We start from the raw sequence: 12,948 nt of genomic DNA, 5'->3' as shown, positions 1-12,948 counted from the left end.
CAATTATGCCTTTGGGGATTTTTTTAGGAGCAGTGAGCAGCCACAGTGCAGCGGCCGGGGACCAAGTCCAGTTGTAATGTGAGTACGATCTCTGAGAAAGACACATTATTTGTAAACAACATGAAAAGAAAATGTAAGCTATGTAGCTGAGAGGATCAACCAGATGCAGCTTATCATCAGCAATAACCCAGAAAGACTGACAGAAGAGATATCGTGTTGTGACGCATTCCCCCAAAAAAGTTAGGCCTATGTATGTAGAGGTAGTGTGAGTGCAAATTGAAAATGGTTCCATTATACACTGAAAGTGTGGGGTACACCAGAAATTCTGTGACCCAGGATCACAGAGTCGATGGCAGAAAATGAAATGTCATTCAAAAGGACTGTGAAGAAGGTAGAAAATACATTGGATGATGTCATCAAGCTGTTAAAAAGAACACCAAGCAGCAGTTATCTCTATGCAATTCCAGCATGGACGTGTCAACACGTCACTTTTTTTGGTGACAACCAAGACAGAAAGGACATATCTTTCTGTTTAGTACTGCACTAGAAAGAAGGGCTTAAAAGAAGGAGCGTGGAATGTTTTTGAAGCCAGCCATGGCAAAGGGTGTCAAATAGGGATGTCCGATATTATCGGCCTCCCGATATTATCGGCCGATATTAGCATAAAATTTGATATCGGGAAAATATCGGTATCGGTTTTTGAAAAAAAAAAACTTTTTTTTTTTTTTTGCTTTATAAATAAGTTACAGGAGTTCTTACTGTATATGGTGTGTGTGATATGAAATTTGAGCTTACCCTAATCACAATAATCCCCGCATATATCGGTATCGGTTGATATCGGTATCGATAATTAAGAGTTGGACAATATCGGTATATCGGTTATCGGTAAAAAAGCCAATATCAGACAACCCTAGTGTCAAATGAGTGACGAGTGGGGACAGGATCTGACCAAATGTCATTTTCATTTTTTTAAGTGCTTAGATAGCCCTACTTCAGTGCTATTGTTTTAGCACCAAGGAGTTCAGCTTCAAGATGCCTGCGATACCCATTTTCTCTGTCAGAAGAGCCTGCGACGCCACTTCTCTGTCAGAAGAAATTCAATGGGAAAGCACAGAGGTTGCAGGAAAATCATGCATTCATGTATGATGATGACTTTGACCCAGACATAATCTTTGCTGCTGTAGAAGGTCACACACAGGTGAAATGTATGCACTATGCAGTGTACGGGAAAACGGTTCTTCTGGCCTGCAAGAGATCATCTGGTACATGTTCAACAACATCATTCACTGCATCCACCACCTACATGTGTTACAAGTCATGTACAGTAGATGTTGACAGAGCCATATCTGAGCTTGTTACACACTGTTACATCCAAGGGTTCTTTATTTCTATCATTGTATGTATTACTATAAATGGCAGTCCCACTGACTCCTGCTTATTCAGCTTAGGATCTGCATGGGAGAAGACCTGGCTGGGAGGAGACCTTCAATCAGGAGATGGACCAATCAGAGGATGCCCTCCTCCCCTACTTAAGAGCTGGCAGCACCTGTGTGTTTTGGCAGTGTGTGGTAGCTGTCAGTGCTGCTATATGCTGACCATATCAAGTCAATGCTTTGGGTGCTGAAAGTTTGGTAGCCCTCCGTATGTTGTGCTCTCTGTGACACCCTATTCAAGTTGCACCCTGCTTAAATTGAACCTACTGAAGTAGTGTTGAGATTCTAAAGGAATAAAAGAAGTTTAACCATAATTCTGAGTTTGTTTGACCACCAGTGCCAGCTTTTTGTGAACCAGCCACCATTTTGTTCCAGTTTAGATTAGAGAAGTTAGCTTAGATTAGGGAATTAATGTAATTTTGATTTGGTAGAGGTTAGGTTAAGTAGGGGTTTCAAAGCATAGGTTAGTTTGTTATACTTATTTATTGATTTTGCACTGGGGTCATTTTCCATGTTTATATAATTTAAGGTTTAACTGTCTTATTAATGTAAAACTGTGTTATCTGTGTCACTTTCCGAACAACAAAAAGAAAAAGCTCAAAACATTAAAACTACTTTTCACTTGCCAACCTTATGTCACGGTCCTTTCATTCCCTAGACTAAGGATCGTAACACACACTGTATCTCTCTCATACGCCCCCACACCTGAGAAATAGGCCTTTTTCACAGCAACAATTTTGACATGAAATAGTAGGTAATCACATGGTGTTACCAATGATACTAATTAAGGTTCCATTCCATTCAGGTCAGACAGAGTCCGGATGCTGTTGTTGTGCATGCTGGCTTGCAGGAAAGGCTCTGCTACACTTAGATTAGAGAGTTTAAAGGCATAGTTTACACTATGCAGAGGACTGCATACATTGAAAATGTCTGCAGTGAATTCAGAGTGTGATAATTTGGGAGACTTTGGATTATCCTGCACAAATTTGTATATTTTAGAAAGGCACTGACTTAGATTTCCATTTGTTTTGGAGGAAACTGCTACAGTGCTTTGTTGGCAAATTCCTTTTAACTAGTGAGATACCTATAACTACTAAATAGTTTCTATATCGTACGAGTAATTAATGTTTCCCCCTCCGTTTAACTTACAGGACAACAATAGCCATATTACACATTACTGTAACTGCTGTAATGTTTAACATACTGCCAGTGCCAGTAAATATACTCTCTTGTGGCCCAGAGTGAGGTTGTTGATTCAGCTGGGACACTGAGCAAATCTAATGCTATTTACACCATGAATTATCCAGTGGCGCTCCTTCACGATGGTGGCACCCCACTTGGTCCAGGGGACTGAGCTTGCTAGTTCAGAAAACCTCTGGTTGTTGTTCGGTTATGTCCTGGCCAATGAAACCCATAGATCATGCTCACTTGCAGTGTCACTGTAGGTGTTATGGAGTTGATAAATGCATTCAAAGTAGAACTTTCCTAGCCTTTGCATTTATTTGTGGTGCAAGATAAGCCAACTGGATCTGATACAGCCCAGGCAAGTCTATTCATTATGCAGAGTTCTGTGGCTGTGAGCTCCTGTACATTTCAGTATAAAGTACATGTTTTTCAAGGTCTAGCCTATGCCTCAATTGCAACTGTGTTCATATTGTCCCTAACCCTATCCCTAACCCTAACACAATTGTTTGGAAAGGTCACAAATGTATGGTTGTCCATCACAGAGTTACGCCTAGGGATTATTTTTCAAGAAGAGTCAAATCTGTCAGTACAGTATATATCTTCTCACGTTTTCCTCTTTGTAAACCCAACATTTATTGGGGATGAAATGGAGACACTTAAATTCCAGCAACAAATTAAATGTCATTCTGTTAGACTGCTACTGAAACTTAATGGATACAATTTAATATAATGCTTTCTTTAGCCTTTAGAAAATGTTATAGGCACTAAATTTAATAGGCGGTGAAATTATTGTCTGCGTGTTGTATTGAACTCGGTCTGAGGTTAGCTGGCTTATGTCATTTCAATGGAACTAACTTTTTTCTTAGGCGATATAAATACAATTCATTGTTTAATTTTTAACAGTTTGAATTTGGAAATGCAGATGACAGACATATTCATAAAAGAAAGTCTGCACACTGCTATAACGCCAGAAGAGCCTGTGTGGATCGAAACCTTGTTCTGTTACTGATAATAAACACCGTTGGGACTGGAGCCTTAGCAGTGTGTGAACTATTTTTCTTTAGTAGTCTTTCATCTGTTTTAGTACTTGCACAGTGTTGTGCATGTTCTAGTTTTTCAGACCTATTCAGAAACCCATGAAAATATGCAAATAATAATTAAGTACACTATCTTCAGTATAGACAATCATGTGCGTCTTTGTACATACTGGTTCACAACTGTTTATTTTTCTTCACACATCACATAAAGTGCATAATAATTCATATATTTTTTATGTTTTTATGTTTAAATCAATTTAAACAAAAACACTACATTGTTTAAACTCGGAACACAGGTCTCCGCCAGGTCAGGTAGGTTATTATAGCCTCCTGGTGGCGCTATAATAGGCCAATGTGAAAAGGGTGTGATTTCTTCTTAGGCCTTTCACGGCAATCGTACACTGCATTCATGATTTGAGGCATTTTTTTCCAAAAATGTATTTTGCTAAATTAAACCTGCTGGTGACGCTATAACAGGCCAAAGTGAAAAGGGTGGCATTTCTTCCTCGTCCTAGTGGGAATGTGTGTGCAAAATTTCACGAAAATCGTATTCTGCGTTCATTATTTGAGGCATTTTGTTCAAAACGGACGCCGCTATAACAGGCCAATATGAAAGATTTGGGGCAGAGGTTCGGGTTTGGCATTCAGGGAGTGTGTGTGCACAGTTTCGCAGCGACTGGGCCAACAGTGCCGGAGATTAGCTGCTCGCAGACAGACAAACACATGGACGGGCACACAGACACACGGACGGACACACGGACACGCGGATGGACAGGGTGCAAAACATAGTCTCGGCCATGCCTTTCTGCCTGGCGGAGACAATAACACTTATATCTGGAGTACAGCACACAGCATAATTTCAGCATTGTGAAATCAATAACGGAGAAATGCCACCGAGGCGAAGAGCATTTAAACTCCTATGGTGCAGACAAAATGTGATGCCTTTTCAGAAACGTTAATCATTTTAATTCTCATGTTCAGTTTGATTCAGTAGCTTCTCTCCAATTATCTTAACTGATCTCTCTGACTCTACCTCATTCACCCTCACATTCTCGCATGCAACCACATGATCCACCACAAACATTGTTGTCCACTTCACTTGGTTTATTTGAACTCCCAGGGCGCTGAACTTTCTTGAACTTCGGTAGATATGGGCACTTTGGCTCCGTATAGCCAACACACTTTCAGTCCATCTTCCATTTTAACTTTCATCGTTCTAACCTTATCGACGTGATTTACGGTATATGTAGCCTGACAAAACATCCTACACTTTTGATGAATTGGGTCATCATTTTAGCAGCTGGCAGTTTTGGGAACATCTGAGAACTCTGCATGAAGAGCGTTACTGACAGCTCTTTAATTAGATAGGAAGGTTCAGGTCACACTTGAACACAGGCATACTAATTCCTGTACTCTGCCATTTAGCAGTCAAGTGGATTATTGAATTTGGTGTTAGATCAAAGCAGGTGCCAAGCCACATAGACACGCATATCAATGGGCCTGAAAGGTATTACACAAAGACAAATTTCAACTGAATATCTCTGTCAGTCGATGTAATATATGAGCCAAACAATATTGCCTGAGGGAGAGCGCACAAACTGTTTGCCAGTTTTTTAATAGCTGTAGCAGTGGGGCGCTCTGTTGGTTGTTCTTCCATCCATTTGTCTGGCCATTACTTTGGTCCCAAACAAGATACTCTTTTCTATAAGTGCAAGTTGTCTGGAAAAGATATGCCCATATATGGACATGCCTGGTGTCACTAATCCACAAATCCAAATGTGTTTGGATTTGGTGTACAAATCTATCTCCCTGACTAAACCGTAAACAGAGGACAAAGCATGGAACAAAAGAAATGGCAGCACATACCACATTTTAACATGGCACACGCACTCAACCTGCAGGTTCAGCCCACAGGTAAGGAAATGGCATGCAGGGCTAAAGGGCTGGAGCGAAGTCTTATATGCAGGCTGGCTCATTGCCAACAACACCTGGCCCTAGTTGTTGTCCCAATCTACACTGTCACTCCAGCCCCTAAGAGCAGCACAATGGCACGCTGCGCTTGGGACATTGCCTGTCTCAGAGCATACCGTTCGGAGAGCACAGAGCAGCCCAATCTATATCTCTCTCTTTCCTTCTCTCTCCCAAGAGGGGGAGAGAGAGGGAGAGACCCTTATTCCACCCATGCAATAACCTGGCCAATTCTGGTTACCTAAACCTGAGCATGCCTTCGCGAAGTAACACATTGTCAGCGTATATTAACCTTGGCAATGCCAGGCAAGTTGACATCTCTGCATGTCTACTTTACTAGAGTGGTGCCCGTTGGGCACTGGCCTACTCGGGAACAATGCAAGTTGGGAATGCATGCCACACCTGGTTATGCAATACCCTTGTACCCGTTGTACTCATCTGTGTCCCTTTTATGCCCATATATTGAGATGTCTGTATCTGTCTGTCTGTCCGTCTGTATGTCTGTCTGTGTCCCTTTATGCCCATATATGAAGATATGTCCTTCTGTCCTTGTCCCTTTTATGCCCATGGAGATCCCTGTTGTCATCAGTCTATGCCCATATACACTGTATGGGCTTACAAGGCGCTAGACCTGGAAGATGGATTGTTGAGGTGGAGCGGCAGGTCCCAGTATTTACCGCATGTCCACTAAGTTGGCCTTGGCCGGGATCAAACCCAGAACCTTGCAAATCAAAGTCTATGGTGCTCTACCAACTGAGTTATATACCAGACACGTGCAATGCGATGTACGATGCTCTCGACCACCCAGAATGCTGCTGTAGCCACTTATTTCATTGTGTGAAGTGTTTTAGTTAGATACAATGACAAGGAGTTATTGTCTAGACTTGTGTGAAGATTAACATCTGCTCAATGTCATATAGCACCCATACACAATGTCTGGCTTAACCTCTGGGTTATGGAAATATCTCACAGGGTCATCCTTTGACCAAGATAAAGGTTAATAGGATTATTACAATAGTACTTGCTTTACATAATGTACTCGTCATCTTTTATATGCACAATTTTATCTTGTTTTTATCTAGTTTGTTTTTTTATTGTGTGTTGTATTATTACACTGTACGTTCAGAGTGTCATTGTAAAAGAGAGCTTGCTGTCAATTGGCCTCTCCCTTGTTAAATAAAGGCTTCTATCTATATGTCTATCTAAGGAAACTCCCAAAGGAGCTGGGCCATTGTTTCTGATCGTTCACTAAAGACTAAAGATGGTGGGTTGGGTTTCACAAACTACCTATATGAGATGGTCTGTGTGCCATCCCCAATACAATGGAATTGTTCACAAATCAAGGAGGGCATGCCCAGCTGCACTGACCTGAATTCTATCCAATCCGAAGAAGATTGCTTACCTATAAAAGCCTATACATCACAGGAATCAGAAAGAAAGGAGACAAGTAACTGAAGGAAAAGGAGTCTTCAATGGCAGTCAAGGTGAGTGTTTTCTAATGATAGTCTTAAATCAAAACAGCTTAACATGCTCCAACTTATTTTTCTGTAACTTATTTTACCTGTTCATTTAGATTTCTTCCAGACATCTGGCTGCATGATAGAGCATGTGTGGCATGAGCATCTAAAAAGTTGTTATTTTTCTGTTATAGATCTCCACAACCCTGAAGGCAAAAATGTATCATCTGAGCCTTTTCTTCTTGGCATTCATGGTTGCGCAGAGCTCTCAGTTAAATATAAGTGATTGTGGAAGTGGGGCTAGACGTCCAGGTATTCACATTTAACATCAGTTTTGATTGATTGCTATTGAAGAGTAAAATCTGGCTGAACTTGATATTCATTACTGAGTTGAGTTGAAAATAAATTACTGATTTTATCGTCAGCTTTGAAGGCTCATCTCTGACAGAATTTTTACTTTTATACCAAATTACTCATGGTACAATTTATGTGGAACTTTATTGTGTACTTTTAAGACTGGCATTTTATATTTCAGGCAGTATGCTCTTGTTTTTTATGCTTAAATGAATCCTAGCACATTGTAAAAGTACCTTTGTAGGCAATACCCATACGGTAGTCATCATATTGGGGTGATTAGTTGTGAGTGAATAGGATTATCGATGACGATGGAAAACAAACTTTACTGATCTTATATTTCCCTATTGAAGCATACGACGACATCTCAGTGGAATGTGGCACTGCCTCGATTAGCCTGGCCATCATCTATTGCCCTGTAATGTTCTCTGGCTACAACATGTCCCAGCTCCTCCTCAACCATGTGAGTAATAACCCAAGCTGCGCAGGAACCCTGGACGAAAGTGTCTCACCCCCGGTTGTTAGGTTCACCTTCTCCCTCAACGAGACTACATCTTGTGCCAGCAAATTCATTGTGAGTAGAGCATGAATACGTTGGATGGGGAAAATCCATCTTTTAGGATTCCACAAAATAATCATTTATTTTATCTTGACATGGGTCTTGATGTTTGTCTCAGACCACCAGTGCAGTCGGCCAAGGGGTATTCTCTGCATTCTCCAACATCCAGACGGTTAACATCAGTGGTGCAGTGTACTCCTATGATATAACCCCAGGCACAGTAGTCACCTATAAAGCCGAACTCAAATACTTCTACTCCTGTGCTTACCCTCTGGAGTATCTTATCAACAACACCCAGGTGGATGTGTAAGTAACTTACTTGGAATTCTGTTTTGTGTCACTTCAAAGACAGTATAATCACAATGACTTTGTGAGATGGTTTTGTATTAGGGTACCAAAGAGTGTTATTACATGGGACATCTGATAGATACTGACATGCTGATGATAAAACAGTTAATGGTTTTTACACATTTTGAATGTGTTCACACCACATTTATGTTCCTGCCATGTTACATGGCATATACATGCATCCGTCTCTCTATGTAATATCTCGTTTTATTGTTTTATGTTAAGGATTTCTTGCTAACTCAGTCGCATTTACATTGCATCCTTAACTCTACTGTATGTAGTTTTGTATGCCGCGTTCATTTATGTTCTGTCCCTCCCAAATAAACAAATAAAGTAAAGTTATAACAAGTCTATAACTTAAATACCTCAAAAACCGTTAACATGAAACAACATTTTTGTGAGCTGATATACAATATACGATTTACAAATTATAAAGTAGGTACTGATCATAATGTCAACAACAGTGAGCATAGTATCCCTCTGCTTTTTGAAATCTACTTTCAAAGCGTTTGACTCCTTCAATAATGTGTTACTGAGTGTAAACCAGTGTCAGACTCAACCATGTCTCAACCATTAATCATTACTTTCTCCCTGTCATCAATCTTTGTCTGAAATAGGTCAGGATCCACCATTGCAGTGACGGACAAAAATGGAAGTTTCATTAGCACATTGAGCATGGAGCTTTTCACTGTAAGTCATATGAAAAATGTATTTATGTTGCTCTCTCTCTCTCTCTCTCGCTCTCTCTCTTACAATCTCTCTGTCACACACACACACACACACACACACACACACACACACACACACACACACACACACACACACACACACACACACACACACACACACACACACACACACACACACACACACACACACACACACACACACACACACACACACACACACACACACACACACGTTCAAGCTTCATCGTTTGTAGTTTTCTAAGAAAGAGGAAGAAGAATAGATAGAAACAAGAGCAAGGAAAAACAGTATAGAAACAGGTCAGATAGTCAGTCTACTTCCTAGTAGAGTGAAGAAAAATAATTATATACTGTATATGTACAGGCGGTCTATATTCATGAGAAAGGCAATGGTATAAGTTTGAGGCAGTTATAAAGCAATAATAGGTGTGTTCAGGATAATGTACGTGATTTAGCGATGCACATTATAAAAAGCAGCGTATAACGTATATGCCTGGGGGTATAGCAGCAGATACAGATGTGTAATACACTGTATAAGGTACAGCAACATGTAGAACATAAGCTAAATAGTCTTACATGTGGATAGTCTTACGTGCAGGTGGAACATAAGGAAAGTAGTCCCACATAAGGAAAGTAGTCTGCGTAAGAATGTAATCCAACTTAAGTAAACTTAAAATCAGTTAAACTTAAAGTAAGTAATGTAATCCAGTGCGGCAGGCCAGATCGGCGAAAGGTGGCGTTCAGGCCTTGTTCAACAGTTCAGGCCTTGTTCAACAGTCTAATGGTAGCCATAACGCACGCCCGCGCACACACGCGCCCGCACTCACACACACACACACGTGCACACACACACACACACACACACACACACACACACGTGTGTACACTTTGCTGCATAGAACTGCATTTCATTTAAGCCAATGTTAATTCACCAAACGTCAACCACTCAGTCAAACGGAAATCCTCCCTGGCCAAGGCAAATATTAGGGTTCTGGACTTAGAGACAGGGCTTCTCTGCTACATTTCCCTTTGTTTGACCACCCCCTCTCGGGAAACCCGGTCCAGGTCACATCACCAAACACTCCCCTGGTCAAGGACAATATCAGACTTCTGGGCTACAGGCAGGGCGATTATTCTATCAGTGGTTATCAAAGTGGGGGTCCAGGGACACTCAGGGTTCCTTCAGGTCAGAGCTACAAATGGACCCTTACAGGTCTGTAAACTCTGAGAGGACCCTTACACGTCTGTGAACTCCATTTGGTTGCATTTGTACACTCAGCGTTATGGGGGTCCTTGAAATTAAGCAGTTTGAGAACCATTGTTCTACATGTGCAGTACAGTATCAATGTTGAAATAGGGGAGGTAGCTTGATGGAATACAATGTAATAATGTGTTCACAGGACGTCAACTACACCACCCCGTTGATCATGCCATCAAATGGAGTAGAGCTGAGGACCCGCATCTATGTCCAGGTCCAGGCAACCAACTTAACTGAGCAGTAAGAATATCCATTTGTCTTCAATCACTGACTCTGTAGTTTGATTGATTGAATACTTTATTAGTCAGAAATGTAAACAGCACGAGGTACAGTCAGTCATTAAGGCTAAAAGCATAACACAAATGTTTCCATTGTGGTCCTATGTATTCAATTCATCAACGTAGCATAAAAAAATAACACAATAATACATGTCATCAACGATTACAAAACACTATTATGCAGAAAATGAGAAAAGGGAAAAACGTCAGCAGTGAATGACACCTCCTCTCTATGAGAAATTACATTTACCTCCCCTTGTGGTCTCCTGAGTCCTGATAGATGGGTTTTCAGGCTAGTTTAGAAAGAAACAGGTGATTTGCATTTTTCAATGGATGCTGTCAGGGGCATTCCACATTTTGGTGGCAGAGTTGTAGTTTTTGTAGAATATGTGACAGTGTGGCAGGCCTTCATTTCATACATCAGAAACAAACTCAACACACAATAGTCCTTTAGTCATTGAGTGAGTGAAGTTTCTGCCATTTTGCCATCTTGACTCTGACCATTGTACCCCATCAGGTATCACGTTCTCCTAGACAGATGCTACGCCTCAATATCCTCTGACCCCACCGCTGCGACTGTCTTCGACCTGTTCGTCTCGTAAGTCCAGTTGTGGAAAAAGTACTCAAATTCTTTACTTAAGTAAAAGTACCAAAACTGCAATATAGAAATACTCTGTAACAAGTAAAAGTCTAGTAATCAAAATGTACTTGAGTAAAAGTACAAAAGTATTGGCATCAAAATGTACTTAAAGTACCAAAAGTAAAAGTACTAAAATGTTTGAAAATAGCAGATCTACAAGCTCACAACGCATCGCATCGCGACGCGTTGTGAGCTTGTAGATCGTCTATTTTCAAATAGCCTAGGTATAGAATAGGGCTAAAGTGGTTAATGTATGTTTCATAATATCATAATTTATATCTGAACAGTAACTAGTAACTAAAGTTTTCAAATAATTGTAGTGGAGTAAAAGTACAATATTTGCCTCTGAGATGTATAGTGGAGTAGAAGTAAAAGTATTGACAATTGGAAATACTCAAGTAAAGTACAAATATCTCAAAATTGTACTTAAGTACAGTACTTTAGTAAATGTACTTAGTTACTTTACCACTGCGTAAGTCCACAAGTCTCATTCTGAATCAACAGCTCAAGTTCAACCTTGACCAACACTGTTTGTTTGTTTGTTTGTTTGTTTGTTTGTTTGTTTATTTGTTTTTCTTTCTTTCTTTCAACTGGACAGGTGCGAAAAGGACTCGAAAACAGAGATGCATGATAACGGGGGGAGCCACCAAGGACGCTTCTCCTTCCAAGCCTTCCGTTTCACTGAACAGGCGAATGAGACGGTGTCCACCTACTATCTGCACTGTATCACCAGGCTGTGCGAGAAGACCACCTGCAGTGCAATGGTGATTATTATACAATATATAAACAGTATAATTAAATTAATATGATAATGCCAGGACTCTCAAATGTAGCCCATCGCCTATTTAACACTGGCATTAAGTGTAATCTGCTGTTAGATTATCTCAAAGTCTTGTTCCTTCGAACTATAGAGGTGTCCAGCAGAAAGCAGGAGAAAAAGGGATTTAGCTTCGAGTGTTGAGGAAGAAGGATTGACAGAATCTGCCACCCTCTCTTCACCACCTATTGTCACCAGTACTGAGAATCGTAAGTGTGATCATTCTCTTTCCACAACATACTGATTACCATTGCCTCTTTGACAAATGACCTAATGGCAGAATGTAGTAAGACTTTTTCCTCATTCATAGGTTATGAAAGGTCATATTCAGAGCAAATATTGATCTATTTGTTTATTTTATTTTTCAGCTTATCCATCTCAAAAAGGTACTTTATTATTATTTAAAACATTTGACACAAAATACATGTACGGTTTATGGGATGACAGTTACAGTAAGTGATTTATGTGGAACCTCCACCTTTTTAATTGATTTCTGCATCCAAGGGCACAATAGACATGAGGGATGCATATTATGATACATTTAAAGAGATCTAACACACCTGCTTGTCCTGTCAGCAGCTTCACACTCCAATGACGCTGCTTCATCTAAAGGACTGAAGGCAGCTGTTGGTGTCCTCGCTGTGGCTGGTGTTGTGGGCATAGGCATGGCAGCTTTCTTCTACAGGAAACTCAGACACCAATAAAGGCCAGATGCACCTAGACACCACTTTGCTGAGCTCAGTACAATTTTGCCATCGCTGAATTTTTCCACATGTAGCATGTTACGAATGTGGTCTTGTGGCATAGAAGTCCTGTGGTTGTAGATCTGCGAGTCCTTATGGGCTGATTTTAAATGCAACATTGGAAATATACGCAAAGAAAAGCTTGTTTTAGTAAATGCAATATG

At 40.5% G+C, this 12,948-nt stretch overlaps 1 protein-coding gene across 1 annotated transcript; it reads left to right on the top strand.

The window, feature by feature from the left end:
- Positions 1–7,299: 7,299 nt before the first annotated feature.
- LOC311057271 (zona pellucida-like domain-containing protein 1) lies at positions 7,300–12,745 on the top strand (the record flags this gene model as incomplete). Its single annotated transcript, XM_084074224.1, has 10 exons — positions 7,300–7,392; positions 7,788–8,008; positions 8,112–8,299; positions 8,959–9,031; positions 10,449–10,546; positions 11,102–11,182; positions 11,823–11,988; positions 12,136–12,250; positions 12,410–12,427; positions 12,621–12,745. The coding sequence occupies exons 1-10, from the start codon at positions 7,332–7,334 to the stop codon at positions 12,743–12,745; spliced, it is 1,146 nt and encodes a 381-aa protein (XP_083930350.1). The 5' UTR covers positions 7,300–7,331.
- Between the last annotated feature and the right edge of the window lie 203 nt (positions 12,746–12,948).

The sequence above is a fragment of the Gymnoscopelus microlampas genome (genome assembly GCF_963454915.1).
Source record: "Gymnoscopelus microlampas genome assembly, chromosome: 12".
NCBI lineage: Eukaryota > Metazoa > Chordata > Actinopteri > Myctophiformes > Myctophidae > Gymnoscopelus > Gymnoscopelus microlampas.
Note: the sequence above shows the minus strand (reverse complement) of the source record. Positions and strands in the feature narration are given on the sequence as shown.